Genomic DNA, 22,661 nt, shown 5'->3' with positions numbered 1-22,661 from the left:
TATATACATATTTATTTATTTTTTTTTGATTCTACATTTTCGTCATTATTATTATTATTATTATTATTATTATTATTATTATTATTATCATCATTATTATCACAATTTTCTTTTGCCATTTTAATATCATTAATAAGCGATTTTGAATCTTTAAAAAGAGTTTTTGATTTTATATTATTTTCATTTGTTGATTTATAATTATTATCATTTATATTATTATTATCACCATCATTATTTTCTATTTTATCAGAAAAATTATTATTATTTTCATAATTATTAACATTATCACTATTATTTATATTAATATCATTATTATTATTATTTAAATTAGTATTATTAATATTATTATCATTTATATTATTATTATTATTATTATTTAAAATTTTAATTGCTTCAATTGAATCATTTAATGATAAATCTCTTTGAATATTTTCAATTTGTTTCTTTTTTAATTGTTCTTGATTAAATAATAAAGTTTCATTTTGTTCATTTTCATCTTCTTTAATATCTTTTGAAGTATCATGATAACCAACATTTGAATCACTTGGAAATGGATCATCATGGTATTCACTACCATCTATTAGATCATTTGAATTTAGTGATGGTGGTGGTGGAGAATTATCATCACCATGATAATAGTAGTTACTAGTTGAATGATCGGGTGAGTAAGCATAAGTTTTCTTTAAAATTTTTGAACAATTTTCACAACCTGCATCAGTATTGTTTAGATTGTTTTCAATGTTTAATGCTTGAAGACCACTTGGAAATTCAGGATAAATACAATGAACATGGGATTGTTTACGATTGAATAGAGATGGTTGAACACGTGATCTTGAGAAATCCTTTTTCAAACTGAAATCACTTGATTTCTTACCCATGAGATACCAAGTTTTCATTCTACCTTTACCTTTGACATGAATGATATCACAACGTTCAGAGAAATTGAAATCCTCTTTACCCAATTGATAGACACGATCGGAAACATGGATTTGACCAGCTATACCCGTAGACTCCATTCTAGAGGCGACATTGACAGTGTCACCCCAAACATCGAAATGTGGCTTTGCATAACCTGAAATGACACCCGATATAACTGGACCACAATGAATGCCTACACGAACCTGTAGACCCAAATGAAAGGACATCTCTTTTGGTATGAATTCCAAAACGTCCATTGCAAAACCCAACATTTTATAAGTATTATGACGAATATCATCACATTTCGGAAAGATACCACAAGTGGCCATATAAGCATCACCTATGGTTTTAATTTTTTCAATACCATGTTTTGCACAAAGTAAATCCATTGAATTGAAAATTTTAATTAAAACTTGTATAACTTGTTCCGGAGAATGAATTGAAGAGAATCTTGTGAAACCAGCGATATCTAAAAAGAAGACACAAGCATTATTTGAACGCTCCGCCACGACATCTTCACCATTCTCTAATTTAACAGAAACTTCCAATGGTAGAATCTTATTGATTAAATTATTCTTTTCTCTCATTATCTTTGCAATCAAAGATTTCTGTTTTCTTTGATCCACCGAATAGGTTATTAACAACACTAAAATCACCGCCGATATTATTGATACAAGTAATGGTAAGTAGGTTTTGGAATTATTTTCATACTCTTCCGTTGTAAAAATCCATAATTTTAATACACAATCTGCAATCTTTAAACTTGATTCATACTTTAATCTATCTTCAAATAGACCAGATTCATGAACTTGATAGAGGGTTTTAAAGTTTAAATAATTCTCTTGATAAACTATTTCACCATTTGTAGTCGAAAGAAATATTGTGAAATCATTACCATTCTCAACTTCAATTCTTGATGCTTGAACATTCTTTTCCATTAGGAATAACCCACTTGATATATGACTCATATCTTCCATAGTTTCATTTGTTGATTCCAATGTTTTTGTCACTATTATTGGTGATACAATTAAAATATCTATATTTCTTTTACTTAATAATACTTTTTTATTTAAATGTACTGTTGGTTTTTTATTAAATATTGATTTCTTTATTGTTTCATTCATATAATCTGTTGAATTAATATCTAATCCAATTATATCCTTTAATAATAAAAAAAATTAATATTAATTAATATCTTTTTAAAAAAAAAAAAAAAAAAAAAAAAAATTATAAATATAAAAAAATAATTACTTTATTAATATCTGGAAAAGCATGTAAAATTGGAAAATAAGAGGATTTATTTTTTGCAACATGAATTGAATTTGTATTTTCATCAAAAGAATAAATTTGAAAAGTATCTTTAATTTCTTTTGAAAATTTCTCTTCAAAGCAATTCCTATCATTATTATTTATCTTTTTTATCCAAAATAAATATTGAAATTCTGAATTCTTTAATGTCGTATTTAAAAATACATTAAAATCATTTCTATCGAAATTTGGATTTACATAATATAGTGCCTTCAAAAAAAAAAAAAAAATTCCAATTATTAATAATAGCCTGTATATTATTTATGAAATTTTCCATATATATAGTAGTAAATTATTAATATTAAAGTATTGACTTACCTTTAAAGTATCAATTGAGGATAATAAATACATTGCATTCATTTGAATATTATGAATGATTTGTTTTGAAGATCTCTCTAAATCCATTTGTATATTGGAATTCTCTTCTTCACTATAATGCATAAATGAAAATATGCATACCATTGAACCAAATATTGCCAAAATGATTAATCCAATAAAAAAACCAACTGGATATCCTTCAACATATGATTTAGATAGTATCTTTACAAATGTTTTTTTCATTTTTTTTTTTTTTTTATTTTTTTTTAATTTTAAAACAATTCCTTTTTCTTATAAATATATTTTTTTATTATTTATTTATTTATTTTTTTTTTATTATTTTTTTTATTTTTTTTTTTTATTTCTATTATACTATTTCTTTTTTTGTTTTTATTTTTGGTTTTTTTTTTTTTTTTTTGTTTAAAAAAAAAGAGTATTAAGAAATGTATCTAGTTTATTTTTATTTTTTTTAACTTATGAGTGTATAAGTTTTTAAACCACGAGTGTTGTAAAAGAAAATAATTAAAAAAGGAAAAAAATAAAAAAAAGTTTTTTTAAAAAAAATAAAAAAAAAACTAAAAAAAAAAATAAAATAAAATAAAAAAAAACTTTAACCTGCATTGACCATTTTTAGAAAATAAAAAAATCTTAAAAAAAAAAAAATCTTTTTTTTAAATGTTATTTCTAAAAGATATCAAAAAGAAATTTAAAAAATATATCATCCAAATACACAGGAAAAAAATGGAAAAAAAAAAAATTTGGAATATATATAAAAAGAATCTCTTTAAAAAAACAAAAAGCCAACACATTTGGTTTTTTTTTTTTTTTTTTTTTTTTTTTTTTTTTTTTTTTTTTTTTTTAGTAAAATTTATATATTTTATATATATCGTACCTTTTTTTTTTTTATTTTATTTACAAAAAAACCAATATCCTATTTATTTAAAATTTCATTTAAATATTTTCCTCTATGATTAAAAACTGTAAAATTTGGTCTATAGTCATATGAATCGAAACTCCTAAAAATAATAAAAATTAATTATAATAATATTAATATTAATAATTTTTTTTTTTTTAAAAAAAAAAAAGTAAAATTAAAAATAAATTGGAGTGGAATAAAAAAAAATAAATGAAAATACTTTTTTGCTAAATGAGTTGATGCTTTAATTGGTATTAAAAATTGTGAATTTATAATACCCCACGCAAATAAAAATAAAGATATAATACACTCGACCACAATCTTAAAAATAATAATAATAATAATAATAAAGTGTTAATAGATTTTAATTTAAAAAATAATTATTATTATTATTATTTTTTAAATTATTATAATTTTAACTCTTACATCAAAAGGAACACCCTCGAATGGTTGATCTGTTAATCTTAAATATTTTCTATCTATTTGTTTAATTTTAAAAAAAAAAAAAAAAATTAATATTAATATTTGGAAAATATAAAACAAAAGTGGAAAAAAAAAAAAAGTGGATTTTTGAAGAAAAAAAAAAAAAAAAAAAAAACATACGTTGAAGTGCAGAATAAACAGTGTGTAAAAATATAGAAATTCCTATAACACAAAATATTTTAGCTATTCCCTTCTTCATTATTTTATAAATATATATATATATATTATATAGTGTTTATTTTTATTATTATTGTTGTTGTTATTATTTAACTGGGGGTTCGTTTACAACCTTTTTTTTATCGGAAAAATTTTTTTAAAAAAATCTTTTTTTCCAATAAATTAATTGAAAAAAAAAAAAAAAAAAAAAAAAATGTGAAAATTTGTAAATTTAAAAAAAAAAAAAAAAATTTTCATCATTTTTCATTTTGTCCACACACTTTTTTTAGTTTTTTAATTTTTTTTTTTTTAATTTATTTGTTTATTTTTTTTTTTTATATTATTCTATATTTATATAATATAAAAGTAAAAGGGGAAAAAAAAAAAAAAAAAAAAAAATGTCTTCAAATAAATATATAATAAATGTTAAAAATGCTGATATGCCAGGTAAGATTATATATATACATATATTTTTTTTTTTAATAAATAAAATAATTAACACACACGAGATATATATATTTCGCGCGTTTTTAAAAAAAAAAAATCTTAATAAAAAAAAAAATAAAAAAAAAAAATTACACAATGTTTGTTACACATAATAATTAACATTTTATTTATTTATTTTTATAGATTTTATGCAACAAGATGCAACAGAATGTACAATTAAAGCTTTTGAAGAAACAAATATTGAAAGAGATATAGCTATGATTATTAAAAAAGGTAAGTATCAAAAAAAAAAAAAAAAAAAAAAAAAACACATGTTTAGTAATTAAAGTATATTTATAAATTTACTAATAATATTTATTTTAGAATTTGATAAAAAGTATTCACCAACATGGCATTGTATAGTTGGAAAAAGTTTTGGTTCATTTGTAACACACGAAACTAAAAATTTTATTTATTTTAACATTAATAAACATTCTGTACTTTTATTTAAAGCAGGTTAATAAAAATAAAATAAAATTGTATATATTTAAAAATAAAAAAAAAAATAAAAAAAAAAAAAGAAAAGAATTGACAAATATATTATTTATTTATTTAATTTATTTTATATATTATTTATTTATTTATTTTGTTTATTTATTTCTTTTTTGATAAAATTACATTATCAGGGAAAGTAACAACTATTGAATTATCTCTATTTGATTTAAATTGTTCAGCTACAACACCATCTTGGAATTGTTTAATTTGATAAACGTCCAAAATGTTTTGTTTAATTTTTCTAAAATTCCAAGTGATAAGGAAACTGCCGGTGCTTGTGAGAATGGAGGTTTCAGATTGTTCATCACCAACGATATTGAATTTGGCTGGTGTGAAATTGACGACACCACCCATACGTTTAATATCTTGAGGTTTTAAAATTAAACGTTTTGGTGAAGGACGACGAGCACCCAAACGATCTTCAAAACCACTACTACCATCTTTGAGTGAAGCTGGTATGACCATGATATATTGTTTACAGGTTGCAACGATCCATTTACCATCTTTGGTGACATCGATACCAACGATTGGATCACCAATACCCGGTAGGGTAGTACGTGAACGAGCAATAGCACCCAAAGGGTCGGAAGAGGTGACGGAACGTTTATTTTGATCGAATTGAGTTTTGCTGAAAAGTTTGATTTCACCTTTAGACGTACCAAAAGCAATTTGACCACTACCAGTGGTGGCAGCACATGTAGTTACAGATTTTGGATTTGAACCACCATGAAATTTAACGGTAACTTTATTCTTTGATTCACGTGGATCCACTAAAAACATATTATTACCATTGTAGCCTACAAACAATTGATTGTTAGTTTCATCATCATTTTTGTATTGAGAAACCACTGAATTGGTTAGGGTTGGTTGATTTCTCCAATTCATATCCCACTCCTCTACAATGTCAGGTCTATTCAAATCCATTTTATATACATTTGATTTCTTTTCAGGATTTAACATTAACAAAGTTTGATCTTGTTGTTGAAGCATCATTTTCTTTGGTGAAAAGTTTTTACCATCCTTTTGTTTAATATTTGTAATTGCAGTATTAAATTTAATTCCATCATCATCTGTATTGAAAACACCAATTGTTGAACCTCTAACAACATATGATTTATCTTTATAACCAACAATTAATGAGCTATTTTTTGATTTACTAAAATCTTTTGAAATTTGTTTTTTATCTTCACTTAAATTTTCTTCAGAATCTGATTCTTCATCTTCATCTTCATCAGATTCTTCTTCATCCTCATCTTCATCAGACTCTTCTGATTCAGTAGTTGGTTTTCTTAATGGTACTCTGAATACTTTTCTTCCATTATCTTTCTCTTCTTCAGATTCTTCTTCCTCCTCCTCAGACTCTTCACCCTCGGACTCCTCTTCTTCTTCTTCAGATTCTTCTTCTTCCTCTTCAGATTCTTCCTCCTCAGACTCTTCTTTTGGTTCTTGTTTAATTGGTTTTTTAACAGGTTGTTTAACTTGTTCCTCTTCACTTGATTCTTCTTCTTCCTCTTCACCTGATTCTTCTTCCTCCTCACCTGATTCTTCTTCATCTTCTTCATCTTCTTCATCATCATCTGATTCTTGGTCAAGTTCTTGGTCAGAATTTTGATGTTCAGATAATAAATCAGCAACAGAATTTGATTCATTAATATCTAAATTATCGAAATCTTCTAAATCATGAGCATTAAAACCATCATCAGTATCGAAAACTATTTCATCATCTTTATGATCTTCGGTTAAAATGTTTGCCATATATTCGATATCATCTTTTTTACCCTTAAATTTAGCTTGATTAACAACTTCATAATGAAGTACTGTAAATTTACTTCTAAATTCTTCATATTCTTCAGCAATTGAAAATTTTATACTCCATCTACATGGTTGTTCATCTAATGCATTAAACCAAATAAATGAAATTTGTTCCTATTGTTATTATTATTATTATTATTATTATTATTATTATTATTATTATTATTATTATTATTATTATTATTATTATTATTATTATTATTATTATTATTATTATTATTTTTATAAAAATTTAAATAAAATATATATAGAGTTAATAAAGTACTTTTTATTTTTATTTTTTTATTTTTTATTTTTTATTTTTTACTTACATTAAAAAATTGTGGAAACATATTTGAATCAATTAATTGTGAGAATATTGGAACATTATCTTCTTTTGTTATATAAAAAGTATATTCTAATGGTTTAGTTTTATTTAATAATACAATGACTTGTGGATCTTTTAAATTGAATTGACTATTAGTTTCAAGGTATAATGATACTGGACATCTAAATAATTCTTCACCAGTGATTGGTGCTAATTTTTTGATAAATGAATTTGATGATGATGATGATGATGATGAAACTGTTGTTGAACCACTACTACTATTTAATACTTTTTTTTTCTCCTCTTTTAATAAATCTTTTGGTAGATATAAATTTGAAGGTTTTACATCCTCTTCAATCACCTCTTGTTGTGATTGTTGTGGTAGTGTAACTTTTTCAGCTTGTATAGTTTTGACATTAGTTGTTAATGGTGCTCTAACAATTGTTTGAAATTCTCTACAATTATTATCAATTTCATTATCTGATCCATTTGTATATGGTGTTAAATACATTGATTCATAAATACATTGACATAATATTCTCTTTAATTGATTTCCTGTTGTTTCAATACTTTCATTATTATTATTGTTATTATTGTTATTATTATTATTACTATCAAATTCGAATAAGAATCTTGTATTTGTACCTTTCCAACTTAATGAGAAATTACCTAATGGTCCAATTTCATTATATAATTCTAATCCATTTGTAACTGGAAATTCAAAATAATTTACAAGATTCTCTTCTTCCTCTTCATCTTCTAAACCTTCTGCTTCCCTTTGTTTTCTTCTTTCATTTTCTTGTTCTTGATCTACAATTCTTGTAACTTGAATTTGGTATTTATAATTTTCAAATTTATGAATAACTAATTCACAATCATTAAATCTTTTTTTTTAAATAAAATAAAATAAATAAATAAATAAAATAAAGAATATGTTAAAATTTATTATTTTTATTGAAAAAAGAAAAAAGAAAAAAAAGAAAAAAAAGAAAAAAACTTACAAACAAACCCATTGTCCTTTATAAAAGTGATAAAAATAACCATTACATTCAATTAAATTGGATTGTTGACTTGGAGCAAACAAATTTGTAATTCTCTTGAAGAGTGACATTGTTTTTAAAGTTTTGTATTTGATTCTTAGATTTTTTTTCTTTTTATTTTTTTTGTTTTTTGTTTTTTTGTTTTTACAGCGTGGGAAAATATAGTGGTAGTGTTTTTTAAGTTTATTACAAAATAAATTTTAATAAAAAGAATCTTGGAGAAAAAAAAAATAAAAAAATAAACTTAAAATTAAAAAAAAAAAAATAAAAAATTTTTTTTTATTTTTTATTTTCAAATAATTTGAACCAAAAAAAAATAAAAAAAGGCGGCTAAACTTTTTTAAAAGGTGTTTTTTTGGTATGTATGAATTTGTAACTTAAAAAATTAATAAATTATTTTTTTTTTTTTTTTTAAAATTTTTTTATTTTTCAATCCCCAACTTAAAAAAAAAAATTTATTATTCTATTATTTTTTTTTATTATGATTTATTATTTATTTTTAATATCATCATTGACTTGTCATGATCATCCATCAATTTATAATACGATCACTTCAATATTCTTTATCATTAAATGATAATTAATGGTAGTCAAAGTATCTTAATTCTATTGGAATTGTTTTTTTTTTTTGGCAAAATTTCTTATTATTATTTTGTTCCAAAGTTTTGAGGAAAAAAAAAAAAAAAAAATGGAACTTCATTCAATATTTATATTCCAACCTTTATAAAAGAAAAAAAGATCTGGGTGAGATTTTTATTATTAAAATTTAGTCATTAAAACCTATTTTTTTTTTTTTTTTTTTTTTATTTAAATTTTTAAATTTCATATTTTATTACTATTATTTATTATTATTTATTATTTGGTTTTATTATTTGTTCAATTTTTTTTTAATTTTTTATTATTATTATGAAACTGTTGGATTTGGAATAATTGTAACTGGTTTACTTAAAGCAGTTTCAACCAAGAAACTACCATCTTCAAATTTATCATCACCATACCAAAAGATAGTGAAAGATTCATCAGCTCTAAAGCTACCTTGACATCTTTGGAAATACCAAGGATTTAATGGATTACTATTTCTTGATCTCCAATAGAGTTTTTCATTATCTCTTTGAAGAGCTCTCCAAACGAGATCACCTAAACCCAAACCTTGAGCACTCTTTTTCACACAAAACTTACAAAGATAAGGAATATAATCTGGTTCTTTAAAAGTTACGATTGCACAACCATTGTATTCACCATCGGATGAAACACAAAGATATAATCTATAGAGGGAATCTTTCAAGTAATCGAAATAATCGGTGGATAACATTTTTCCAAAACTATTTTCAATCAATTCTTTGAGTCTATCCATATCGATGTTTTGATAATTTGTATTATCAAATATTAATACTTTGTTCTCTTCAGACTTTTTAATGATAGTACCATTGGCTAAACGAGGGAACAACAATTGATGTGTGACATTTTCAATGGAAGTGACGACAACCGTTGTGGATGATGGTAAATTATCAACGATTCTTTTCATTTGTTTCAATTGAACCCTACGACGATTGGTTGTATGGTCGGCCTCTATCAAGGTTTGATAATCTTGATCCATATATACCACTGGTATGGCCTTATGATCACTATCTAGAATACCACCATCATTGCAAGCGAATAGAATCTTGTAAGGTTGAATACGTTTTGCCAATTCAAAAGTGGTGATATCCGAGTTGATAGGGATATCAACACCATCGACCGATTCACAAACTGAATCCCACACTGGAATTTTACCTTTATCTAAAACTTGAGTTAGGATATCGTAATCGAAAGAATCGATTTTCATACTTAACCCACCACTTGGGAGAATATCATTTTGACCATACTCAATCTCATCACCAGAGAGATCGGATGAAGTATCTCCACCACTTCCATTGCCCTCTGGTTGAATGAATGGTTCAATTTCACAAATATCAGGTGTCAAAACACTACAACCTACACCATTCTTTTTGATTGCTTCTTTCAAGAGGGCAGATCTCATTCTACGTTCTTTAACCACTTGACTAATTGGTAACTTTGAGATATCATTCATACCACCATGAATTACAATTGGGTATAGACCAAACTTGTACATAAAACATAAAGAGGCGGCAGCACTTTCAATACCATATGGAGTATCTAAAATTCTACGAGAGATTTTAACGATGGCAATCTTTTTAGAGGCGGAACCACTGAAATTTCTTAACCAATTATGAACATCTTTAATATCCTTAACTGAACGTAAAAAGTCTTCAAATTCTTTCTTACTTTGTTGATTGGCTTCAAATCTAAGTGTATCCTCTGACGATTGGAATAAAGTTTGTTCAGAGTTTACTCTACGAATTTCAGAAATTGGTTTTGTTACTAACGATGGTAATACTGAAATTGAATCTGAACGATGTCTACCCATTGTTGGAATATCTTCATTTGAATTCTCCTCATCAGATTGATTCATATTATGATGATGTTGTAATTGTTTTTGTTGTTTTTGTAAATGTTGACTATGTTGTTGTAACATTAAATTCTCTTGACTCATTTGATGATTACCTAAACGATAATCGTTTGGATTTAAATAAGTATTCCAATCTAACATTTTACCATTGTTGTTGTTATTGTTATTGTTGTTATTGTTGAGGTGGTTATTAAGATTATCAGAGAAAGTAACTTTTAAATTTGTAATACCACTCTTATTACTAGTATCACTATCTGAAGATTCTAATTCAGTAATTGATGGTCTATGTTTAAAGTTAATTTTAGTGAAATCAATATCAGCCAATGGTTGTTGTTGTTGTTGTTGTTGTTGTTCTTCTTCTTCTTCTTGGTGATGATCTTGTTGTTCTGTTGATTTTTCTTCATCATTCTCATTGATTGTAGTTGAAATTGGTGATTCAAACTCTGGTGTTGAATCAACACTTGTTAATTTAATAGTTGGTGTTGATGGTTGTCCAGTGGCGGTAACTGGAATTTGATCAGGAATACTAGTTGTTGGGAATAATTTTAATTCTTGTTGTGGTTGGTGTGCTTGTTGTTGTTGTGCTTGTTGTTGAGCTTGTTGATGTAAGTGAATTCTATGTTGTAAATGCTTTTGTTGTTGATGAGCTAATTTATCTTTAATAGCATTTAAATGTTGAATACCAGTACCATGATGACCATTCAATGGTGATATGGATGAAGAACCTAAACCAACGATATTATTACTACTATTACTATTACTACCACCTAAGATGGGTGGTTTAGTATGGGCTTTTAAAATTGAATTTAATCCCGGTGTCGATGTCGATAATGATGATCTTCTTTGGTGTTTTGTCGCAACCAATGGTGAAGATTTTGAATGAGCAACTGGAATTGGTCCACCAGTTGTTTGAATAGATGATAGAATTGCAGCAGTTGAACTCGATGACGATGGTGTTAAACTTGCTGTTAATAATTTATTCTTCTTTTTCTTTTGTGATTTTCTTTTTTTCTATTAAATATATATATATATAAAAAAAAAAAAACAACAATATATATTAATAAAAAAAAATCATAAAATAAATTAATATTTTACATAATTTATAATTTATAATTTACCTTTAATTTTGAAAAACTTTGTTGAGTACCACCAAGATTTCTACCTTTTGCTTTTAAAAGTTCATATTGTAACCAAGCAAATAATAATAATAATTTCTCAACTAAACGAGATGGAAGTAAAGAAATTAAAAATATCAAAGACTTTGAAAGGAAACCACTAATTGAATAAACATTCAATGGTTCTTCATCTGGGTCAACTACTCTTTGAAAAGTGTTACTACTACTTCTCTTTGTTGGTGTGTTATTATTACTACTGCTACTAATAATACCACTACCACTACTATTTACTAAGCTATTGTTGCCATTGTTATTATTACTTAATTTATCTTCATTATTATTATTATTATTGGTATTATTATTATTATTAAAAATATTAAGATTTGATTTAATACCAGGTAGTTGAAGTAAATGAGAATTTAAACTATTGAGATTACTACCATTATCAACATGATGATCTTGATATGCTTTACTTAAAGCATGACCAGCTTTTAGATCATTAAAATGTGGAAATGTTTGTGTTGGATTTGGATGTTCCAAAAGTGGGTTATTTGAAGGAGATACTAAATTATTAATTGCTGGTGGTGTTGCTAATGTTGTTGAAGATGGTGGTGGTGGTGATGATGATGATGATGATGATGGTGGTGCATTATCAGTATTGGGACTATTATTTGAATTTTGTAATTTTCTTTGTTTAATTGATGATGTTGATGGTGTTGAAGATGATAATTTTGGCAATTGAGAATTTGATAAAGTTGTTGTCATCATTAGGAAATAGTGTAATGCTTTTGGTAAAGTAAGTAGAATTTGAAAAAAAAAAAAAAAAACTGGTTTTTATTATTATTATTGGATGTAGGTACTAAATCGGTATAAAAGACGGAAAGAAATTGAAAAAAAATATTATTTGCAGATTCGGTTTCTATTCCCTGTAATTTTTTTTATTATTATTATTATTAATTTAAGGTTTTTTTTTTTTTTTTTTTTTTTTTTAATTTTAATTTTAATGCAACACAAAAAAAAAAAAAATAATAATAATAATTGATTTTGAAAAAAAAATGAATAGTACAACACACAATTAAAATAATAAAATATTATCTATTAAAGAAATGATTCTTTATTAATATAAATAATAAACATTATATAAAAAAATAAAATAGATATACAATATAATTTATGATAATAAAAAAAAAAAAAAAAAAAAAATTATTAATAAAAAAAAAAAATTATTAATAAAAAAAAAAAAAAATATAAAAAAAAAATATAAAAAAAAAAATAGATTTTTTTATAATAAAAATATTCGGAAATTGGTGTTGATTACATTGTGATTTTCATACTTTTATTCCTAAAAATTAGTAGACAAAAGAAAAAAAAAATATAATGAATCTAATCGGGCAAAAATAACAGTATAAATAATCAAAATCCCCCTTTCTTTTATTATTTTTTTTTATTTTTTTTTTAAAAATATTATCCTGTGGGGTGTGTGGGTTTGAAAAAAAATATAAAAATAATAAAAATTAAAAATATAAAAATAAAGATATAACTGAATTATTTGAACAATTTTAATTATTACTTTTTTTTTTTTTTTTTTTTTTTTATAGATTTTATATTTATTTCTTTTTACAAAATATATTTATAGCATTTGCCATTCCATAGGTGAAGGTTTTATTATGTATTTTTTATTATTTATTATTTATTTATTTTTCTATATTTTTTTATTTGTTTTGTTTTTTGTTTTTTAGTTTTTTAGTTCAAAAAAAAAAAATAATAAAATAAAATAAAATAAATAAAATTTAAAAATAAAAAAAAAAAAATATAAAAAAAAAAATATAAAAAAAAAATTAAAAAAAAAAAAAAGATCTAATAAAAAAAGGAAACAGGAAGATTTTAGAAAAAAAAAAAAAAAAAATTAAAAATTTAAAAGAGGTAAAACAACTATTTATAAATAACCAATATATATATATATACATATATATAAATACAATATAATAGATATATATATATATATATATTAATTTTTTTTTAAATTTTTTTTTTTAGTTGTATTTACCTCTTCTTCACTTTAATTTTTTTTTTTTTGAAAAAAAATATATATATAATTAATATATATAAAAAAATAAAACTTCAAATGCTATAACACAATAATTTTTGAAATTTTAATAACAACAATAATTATTATTATGCTATGAATGTGAACAAAAAAAAAAAAAAAAAAAATAAAAAAAAAAGTAGCTTTGTTGAAAAAAAAAAAAAAATTTTAAAAAAAAAAAAAAGTAAAAAATAAAAAAATAAAATAAAATAAAAATAAAATAAAAAAATAAAAAAAAATCTTGTCGTTTTTTAAAAAAAAAAGGTTAAAATGGTGGGGCAATGATTGTTTTTTTTTAGCATTGGAGAGGAATTTTTTTTTATAATAATAAAGAAAAAAAAAAAAAAAAAAAAAATTTTTTACTCATTATTTATTAAGTTAAAATTATTAATCTATTTTCATCTCCAACTTTTTTTTTTTTGTTTTTTTTATTATTATTCCAATTCTTATTATATTTTTATTTCTTTTTTTCCTTAAATTTTTCGGGATTTTGGAAAAAAAAAAAATCTTTTTTTTTTTGTTAATTTTCCCAATTAGCAAAACATAACAACAAATTGAAGTTCTTTTAATCACCAGTTATTTCCCCAGGTTTAATTATAGTTTAAATATAAAAAACAAGGTTTAAAATATTTTGTTATTTATAATAAAAAAAACAAAGTCAAAACTTGTTGTTTATAATAAAAAATAAAATTAATTTAAATAAAATAAAATAAAATAAAATAGAAATTAAACTTGTTATTTATAATAAAAAATAATATAAAATAAAAGAAATTGGTTTTTTTTTTTATTTTTAATCCTTTTTGATAATATTTTTTTATTTTTTTTTTTTTTTTATTTTTTTTTTTTTTAATTATACATCCCAACATTTATTAAATTGAAATGTTGAAATATTAATAAAATATGCCATCAATATTAATTTGATTTAAAATAATATTAGATGAACTTGAAATAGTTAAATTTTAACTAGTTGGAATTATAATATTAGAACCAATTATTAAACCAGATTCAAATCAAAACTTTTTTTTTATTTTTGCAATTGGAAAAAAAAAAAAAAAAAAAACAATTTTAAAATTGGCTGATGTGCCTAGGTGAGAGAACCGAATGGTGACACCTTAAAACTGATTTGGTTATTTGTTTTTTTAAATATTAACATAATAAAAAAATATTTCAGTATATATATATATTAGATGGTAGAGGATATTAATTTTTTTTTTGTTTTATTAATTTTATTTTATTTTATTTTTTTTAAATATTAATCAATTTCAAAGTCAGCACCACTTGTTATTATATCTTTTGGAATTTCAACACTTTCCAATTTTTTTTCTTTGTGTTTATTTTGTGATTTGTTTTTTACAACAATAAAATAATAAGATAAGCCAACTAAAAGTACTAAGGAAAAAGTAAATATTGGAACTAGGATTGCAATAAGTATAGTATCATCTTCATCATTTAATTCAATTCTATTTCTTCTGAAAACATAATAAACAGAGTTAATTGAGAGTGGAGTATTACCATCCAAATTTAATCTAAATAATCTTGTTGTTGAAATAAAGGAAAAATCAATTGATGAAAATGTATGTAAAAAGCATTCTGCCAAAGTCTTGCAAGATAAAAACATAAATTCCTTATTTGCATCTGAAATAATTTGATAGGAATTATTAGGTGATTGTAAAACCATTTCTTCAATATTAGTTATATTATTTTTTAAATCACAGGATACAGCCATTAAATTACTATGATTACCAATATAACTAAACATCATAGATTTAAAATCTTTTGAAACAAATATAATATTATCAAAATTAACAACTCCCATATCAACCTTAAACATTCCAATTGATCCTTTTTCCAATGAAACTATCCATGTATTATTGGTTTGTTTTTCTTTAATTAAACAACGATAAATATCATTATATTTATCATGAGAAAACTTGAAAGATTCAATTGATTTTGAATCAACACTAATATTAGTTATAAATAATTTATTATTATTGTTGGTTAAAGCATTTAAATTGATAACATTTTCAAAATTTGAATCTTTAATATTAAGATTTTCAATTGAAATTGAAAAATAATCAATACCTTGATTTCTCTTTGTTGTCATTGAATAAAAATTAATAGATTTACCACCATCTTGAATATTCATTGAATAGTGATAATTATTGTAATTTGAAATCAATAATATGGGTTTAAATAAAGGGTCAAATATTTTATAGTTATAATATAATTCTTGGTATTTTGAACCAATAATAAACAACTATATTATTTTGAATTTTTTTAATTTAATATTAACTAAAATATTAATTATTATTTAAAATTAATTATTTTTATTATAATATATATTTAATTGAAACACTTACAGTATCATTTAAAAATGATCCTAATATCTTTGGATTTTCCAATGGAATTAATTTAATAAGATGTTTAGATTCAAAATTTTCAGTTGTATTTTTTGCCCAGAGATTATTTTTATTATCCAAAATGTAAATAACTGAAGCTTCATTTGAATGAATTTCTTTTACATATTTTGGATCTACAATTTTGAAATTATTTTTACAATAAACATTTTTTAAAAAAAAAGATAAAATTATAATTAAAATAAATAATTTCATATTTGATATATGATTTTATTTTTTTTTATAAAAAAATTTAACAAAATTAAAACAAAAACCACAAATATTTATATTGTTTTAAAATAATTATTTAAAAAAAAAAATTGCCTTGTGTTGTGGTTTGTTATTTTCCACATCTTCTCCAAAAATTAAATTATTACTGAAAAATAAAAAAAATAAAAAAAAAGTTTGTGGGTAATTAACCACATTGAAAATTTGACAATAGTTTTATGGAAAATTAGTTATTTTAAAAAAAAAATAAAAAAAACAATAAACAAACTTAATATAAATTTTCGGAATAAATATTTTATTTTTTATTTTTTTATTTTTAAAGTACATTATTTGTTGATTTGATATTTTTATTTTTATTATTATAATTATTATTATTATTATTATTTTTATGTTTATGTTTTTTTTTTTTTTTTTTTTTTTTTTTTCTAATAAATTAATTTATTGAATAAGACATTTTTGTTTCATTGAGTGTTTACCTTGTTTCATTTGAGCCAATTTTTCATTTTCTTTGTATGCTTGTACTCTATTCTTGTAACCAATTGGATCAATCTTTTGCATTAATAAATCTTCCATTACAAAGATTGTTTCTGGATTTTTTACAAAGATTTTTGTTTTTCTATTAAAGGGGAGAGGAAAAAAAAAAAAAAAAAAAAAAAAAAAAAATATTAGTAATAGTTTTAAAAATAAAATTAAATAAAATTAATTATAATTAATAAATTTACCCTTCTTCAAATTCATCAGCATTAATATCTTTATGAGTTCTAGTTATATATTCAACAAATTCTTGAACATTTCTTGGTTGAACATCCATAATTTTACCAAATCTATTTAAAAAGATATCTTTTAATTGTCTATAAGCGTAACCAGATCTTTTAACTTTAATATTTTCTAAAATACCTAAATATTTAACTTGATGTTCAACTCTTGACGAGACGAAATTCATTGGTTGTTTTTTATCATTTGGTTTAATACATCTAATGTAATGTGGAGTACAAGCGGATAAACGAGTTACTAAATAACTTGAAGATTGACGAATTTTGAAACTTGAAGTGGTAGGAGCTTGTTTATTATCTTGAATATTTTCAGGGAACAAAGATACGATGAATTGATAGGTTGAATTTTGAAGACAACCAACGATTGAAGCGTAAAGGTTATCATTATTTTTGAAACAAAACTCTTCTATTGAATAAGATACTTCACCGGCATAATGTTTGATTGTGAATTCATCAGCAGAGGAACCAGTATTTGAAATGACTAAATGGGGATGACTTTGAATGGAGTGAATTAATTTCTCCATGAATTTAATATCTGCAGCGGCACTATCGACAGCATGAACCGTTTTACAAACGTCATCTAAAACTCTCATGATACCAGGTGGTTTATTTCCATCGATAAGATCTACTACAATTTTATTATCAAAGAAACTGATATCCTTCCATTTCATACCCTCTTCATGATACTCACGTTGTTCACCACGAACTGTAAGATCAATAAAGATCTGTTGAAGACGTTCATTGACATAATTGATACAAAATTGTTCAAAAGAGTTACGTTCAAATACTTCGAAACCATAGATATCCAAAACACCAATGACCTTGCAATTTCCACTGAAAGACATTGCCTTGTTAACACGAGCTACAATGAAATCGAAAATACGTTCATATAGGGTTTTTGCCAATGCATCTCTAAGACCAGCGGATTGATCAGGATTTTGTGGTACTTGATATTGAGTGTGTCTTGCACTACCACTTTGAATTTGTCTATGATTCAATGATTGACAAAGGAATGTTGGATCACAACCCAACAATGAAGCAGCCCATTGTAATGGAGTTTCATCAATGACCGAAGCTGGTGCTTCACCTTGGAAACGAATATTACCAACATGTAAAATGGCAGCAAGAATTCTAAAGATTTCAGTTTGTTCATCTCTTGAAATTCCAACGGTCTCCATTGCTGCTTTAACTTCATGAAAATCTTTACCATCATCAACATCCTCAACGGTTGTACATTTACTTTGGGCAAGATAATAGAAATCGGTGGCTTGAGTTAATCCCCATTCAGATTTAGTGGTTTGATCTAATCCACCCAACATTTGATAGAAAATATGGAAATTTCTTTCATTCTTTTGTTGGAATGTTACTCTTGTTTTCTCTAAAAGAAAGGTTGAAATTAATCCACCAACTGGTGCATTATTATCATCGAATTGAATCTCTAAATATTTACCAAAACGTGATGAATTATCATTTCTAACTGTTTTAGCATTACCAATTGCTTCCATTAATGGATTTGAATCTAAAATTACCTTTTTAATATGTTCAACATCAACTGTTTTACTACTACCACCATAACCACCTCCACCTCTTGATGTTGAAACTGGTGGTGGACCACCACCTCTACCACCTCTATTTGCTGGACCTCCCCCTCTTGTTGGTGGTGCTCCTCTGGTTGGTGGTGGTGCAACTGGACCTCTTGCAACTGGTGGTGGTGCTCCTCCATTTGAAACTGGTGGTGGTGCTCCTCTATTTTGAGGAATTGGTGGTGGTGGACCACCTCTACCTCTAGTTGGTGGTGGACCTCCACCTCTTGATGGTGGACCACCCCCTCTAGTTGGCAAACCACCTCTACCAACCATACCTGGCATACCCATACCTCTACCCATTGGTGGTGAAGGACGGTCATCACTACCACCATCATATTGTGGAATTCCGCCATTTCCACCACCGCTACCACCAATGCCACCACCGCTACTATTATTTGGTGATACTGATGTAACATATTGTAAAATTAATTTTGCAGAGACTGTTTTACCAGCACCTGATTCACCTGAAATAATAACACATTGTGATTCATTTTCATCAACCATTCTTCTATATGCTCTTTCTGCTAATGCATAAATATGTGGTGAAGCATCTGATCCTGATGCATTTTGATACAACTAAAATAAAAAATTATATAAATATATATATAAATATTAATATTTTCCAAACATAATTTTTAAATAAAAAAAAAATAAAAAAAAAAAAAATTAATTTAATAAATAATAAAAAAAAAAACCTACTTTAATAAATTCAGGACCAGTAATTGGTAATGCTTTATAAGGGTTAACAGCAATTAATACTTCACCAATATTTGTATAAATTAATTCTCTATCAAATCTAGCACCAATTTGACTTGTTACCTCACCATTACTTGGATTTGAAACTAAAACTAAATCATCAACACCTGATGAAAATAAACGAAACATTTTATTATTGTTATTATTATTTTTATTATTTTTATTATTAAAAAGTTATTTATTATTATTATTATCTATAATTTTTAATTGATCAAAATTCAATTTAGAAAAAAAAAAAAAGATATTTTTTTTTTTTTTTTTTTTTCAAGATATTTTTTGACTTTTCTACTTTTTATTAATTTTTATTTTTATATTTTTTTATTTTTTATTTTGTTTGGTTAATTTAAAAATAAAGATTTAAAAATAAAAAAAAAAATCTTATTATTTATTCTTTTCTGTTAAAAAGTTATAATAAAAAAAAAAAAAAAAAAAAAAAAAAAAAAAAAAAAAAAAGTATTTACCAAAAGGAAAAAAAAAAAAAAATAAAATAAAATAAAAAAAAATAAAAAATAAAAAATAAAAAAATAATCCAATTTTTTTTCTTATAAACCATTGGGATCAGTTTTCAAATAAAAATGATTTGAAAAAAAAAAAAAAATGAATGAATTTTTTTTTTTGAATATTGTTTTGATGGTTGGGTTTAAAATAATGATTATAAAAGATTTAAATTAAATTTTTTTTTTTTTTTTTTTTTATTATTATTATTTTAAATTATTTTTTTTGGTTTTTTGATTTGTTTTTGTTTTCTTTCTGGATTATTATTTTTTTCACCATTATTATTAAAAGATTTTCTTTTTTTATTATCATTATTATTATTATTATTATTGTTATTATTTTCATTTGATTTTTGTTGATCACCAGGTAAATTGAAAGATTTTTTATTTTTTCTAAGTTTGAATTTTGAAGAAGTTCTTTCACTAAGGGGAATCGTTGAAAATGATTCCCTTTCAACACCTTTTAATCTATATTGTTGTTTCTTTTTACCTTGAACTTTTAGATTTAACATCCAATCTGGAACATGAGAACCAGATTGTTTCATAGCATGAACGATGGTTGGTAACATTGGAGTATCGGCATCGGTGTAGAGGGTATATGCTACACCAGGTCTACCAGCACGACCAGTTCTACCAATTCTGTGAATGTATGAAGCGAGGGTATGAGGGAAATCGAAATTAATAACGAAATTGACACCTTTGAAATCCATACCTCTTGCCATCAACTCTGTGCAAATTAGTACCCAAATCTTACCCATACGGAATTTCTTTACGATTGTGTCTCTTTGGAATTGAGTTCTCTCTGAATGAATTACATCAACATTGATACCATCGAAAATCAACTCTTGGAATAAATCATGTGCTCTCTCTTTAGATTGAGTGAATATTAAAATGGGTGGTTCTAAACCTTTTTGAATCAATTGTCTAACTGCCAATAACTTTCCCTCCTCTTTACCAACATAAATTAATTTTTGATCAACTGTAATTGCTGCAGCATTTTGTTCACCAATTATAATCTTTATTGGATTTTTCATAATTGAATGACCCAATTCCTCAACTTGTTGATTCATAGTGGCACTGAATAAACAAATCTTTAATTTTGGATTTTGACATGCTGTTACAACAATATCAACTTGTTCTTGGAAATTCTTATCAAATAATTTATCTGCTTCATCAAATACTAAATATTCAACTTTATTTAATGATAATAAATTTTCTTTAATTAAATAAACTAATCTTAATGGTGTTGTAATTAAAATATCTGAAAAAAATAAAAAAATACAAAAAAAAAAAAGTTAGATATTTTAATTTTTTAAAATTATAATTTCACCCCCACTTTTTTTTTTTTTAGATTTTAGATTTTAAATACTTTACCATAATTTTTAATTAAATTTTCATTTGTTGATTGATTATGTAAATTTTTAGATAAAACACAAATTCTAAATGGTTTACCTTTAGAGAGTAATCTAAAATTACGATAAATTTGTTGAGCAAGTTCACGAGTTGGTGCAATGATAACTGAACGAAAACCCTCCTTTTTTGGTTCATATAATGCTTGAAGTATTGGAATGGAGAAAGATGCAGTTTTACCAGAACCAGTTGGTGCAATTGCAACGACTTCTCTTTCTTTTAAAAGAATTGGTATAACTTGCATTTGAATTGGTGATGGTTCTTTATAACCAATCTCATTAATATTATTTAAAAGATATTTTCTAACTTTGAATCTATTCTCTAATTGTGAAAATTCTGTCATTGGATCTGGTATATCTGTACCATCAACTTTAATTCTATGTTTATTTCTAAATGTTGCAATCTCTCTTTTATGTTTATCCTCTTGTGTTTCTTTTGAAACTTTTTTATTTTTATTTTTATTTTTATTTTTTCCAGAATCATCTGAATCATCTGAATCATCTGAATTTTCATTTTCATTTGATTTATTAAATAATGTAATATCTTCTTCTTCCTCATCATTATTGACTTGATGTTTTATAAATTCTTTTTCTTTTGGTTCTTCATTTTCTTCATCCTCATCATCATCATCATCATCATCATCATTATCATCATCTTCTACAAAATCATCATCTTCTTTTGATTCTTCATTATCATTATCATTATCTTCTTCTTCTTCTTTTTTTTGTTTTATATTATCTTTTTTTGAAATTACAGGTGTTGATGGTGTTGTATTTTTAAAAAAGTGAACTTTATTATTGGTTTTAGTTTGTTTATCTAATTCATGAGATGTTATACCATTGAAAATTCCAATTTCTTTTTTATATTTATTTTTATTAAATTTAATTCCATTTCCAAGACTATAAAATATACTATTATCCATAATTTATTTGTATATAAATCAGATACAAGGTATAAATGATTACAAAATGAAAAAAAAAAAAAAAAAAAAAGAAAAAAAATAAAAAGTTTTTTTTTTTTTTCGTCTAAACGTCGGCTTTTTAAAAAATATTTTTTTTTTTTTAATTTTTTATTTTTAATTTTTTTTAATTTTTTGTTTTATTTTTAA

General features: G+C 23.6%; 8 protein-coding genes across 8 annotated transcripts; 1 reads left to right on the top strand and 7 right to left on the bottom strand.

The window, feature by feature from the left end:
* Positions 1-11: 11 nt before the first annotated feature.
* On the bottom strand, positions 12-2,787 carry acgA (adenylyl cyclase; the record flags this gene model as incomplete). Its single annotated transcript, XM_638864.1, has 3 exons — positions 12-2,078; positions 2,170-2,436; positions 2,545-2,787. 3 exons carry the CDS (start codon positions 2,785-2,787, stop codon positions 12-14), a joined length of 2,577 nt encoding a protein of 858 aa, XP_643956.1.
* A 688-nt stretch (positions 2,788-3,475) lies between these two features.
* Positions 3,476-4,142, bottom strand: mmgt (TMEM32 family protein; the record flags this gene model as incomplete). The annotated part of the gene is made up of 4 exons (XM_638863.1): positions 3,476-3,560; positions 3,681-3,781; positions 3,887-3,939; positions 4,064-4,142. 4 exons carry the CDS (start codon positions 4,140-4,142, stop codon positions 3,476-3,478), a joined length of 318 nt encoding a protein of 105 aa, XP_643955.1.
* A 355-nt stretch (positions 4,143-4,497) lies between these two features.
* Positions 4,498-5,046, top strand: dlcB (cytoplasmic dynein light chain; the record flags this gene model as incomplete). Its single annotated transcript, XM_638862.2, has 3 exons — positions 4,498-4,546; positions 4,730-4,819; positions 4,910-5,046. 3 exons carry the CDS (start codon positions 4,498-4,500, stop codon positions 5,044-5,046), a joined length of 276 nt encoding a protein of 91 aa, XP_643954.2.
* Positions 5,047-5,179: 133 nt separating this feature from the next.
* On the bottom strand, positions 5,180-8,310 carry DDB_G0274813 (WD40-like domain-containing protein; the record flags this gene model as incomplete). Its single annotated transcript, XM_638861.1, has 3 exons — positions 5,180-7,006; positions 7,204-8,083; positions 8,201-8,310. The coding sequence occupies 3 exons, from the start codon at positions 8,308-8,310 to the stop codon at positions 5,180-5,182; spliced, it is 2,817 nt and encodes a 938-aa protein (XP_643953.1).
* An 833-nt stretch (positions 8,311-9,143) lies between these two features.
* argB (acetylglutamate kinase) lies at positions 9,144-12,589 on the bottom strand (the record flags this gene model as incomplete). Its single annotated transcript, XM_638860.2, has 2 exons — positions 9,144-11,720; positions 11,828-12,589. 2 exons carry the CDS (start codon positions 12,587-12,589, stop codon positions 9,144-9,146), a joined length of 3,339 nt encoding a protein of 1,112 aa, XP_643952.2.
* A 2,573-nt stretch (positions 12,590-15,162) lies between these two features.
* DDB_G0274573 (hypothetical protein) lies at positions 15,163-16,522 on the bottom strand (the record flags this gene model as incomplete). The annotated part of the gene is made up of 2 exons (XM_638859.1): positions 15,163-16,167; positions 16,265-16,522. The coding sequence occupies 2 exons, from the start codon at positions 16,520-16,522 to the stop codon at positions 15,163-15,165; spliced, it is 1,263 nt and encodes a 420-aa protein (XP_643951.1).
* A 450-nt stretch (positions 16,523-16,972) lies between these two features.
* On the bottom strand, positions 16,973-19,778 carry myoK (myosin IK; the record flags this gene model as incomplete). The annotated part of the gene is made up of 3 exons (XM_638858.1): positions 16,973-17,150; positions 17,257-19,469; positions 19,593-19,778. 3 exons carry the CDS (start codon positions 19,776-19,778, stop codon positions 16,973-16,975), a joined length of 2,577 nt encoding a protein of 858 aa, XP_643950.1.
* Positions 19,779-20,355: 577 nt separating this feature from the next.
* ddx52 (DEAD/DEAH box helicase) lies at positions 20,356-22,475 on the bottom strand (the record flags this gene model as incomplete). Its single annotated transcript, XM_638857.1, has 2 exons — positions 20,356-21,404; positions 21,518-22,475. 2 exons carry the CDS (start codon positions 22,473-22,475, stop codon positions 20,356-20,358), a joined length of 2,007 nt encoding a protein of 668 aa, XP_643949.1.
* Between the last annotated feature and the right edge of the window lie 186 nt (positions 22,476-22,661).

The sequence above is a fragment of the Dictyostelium discoideum genome (assembly GCF_000004695.1).
Source record: "Dictyostelium discoideum AX4 chromosome 2 chromosome, whole genome shotgun sequence".
NCBI classification, from domain to species: domain Eukaryota; phylum Evosea; class Eumycetozoa; order Dictyosteliales; family Dictyosteliaceae; genus Dictyostelium; species Dictyostelium discoideum.
The sequence above is the reverse complement of the archived record's forward strand: the minus strand, read 5'-3'. Positions and strand labels throughout refer to the sequence as shown.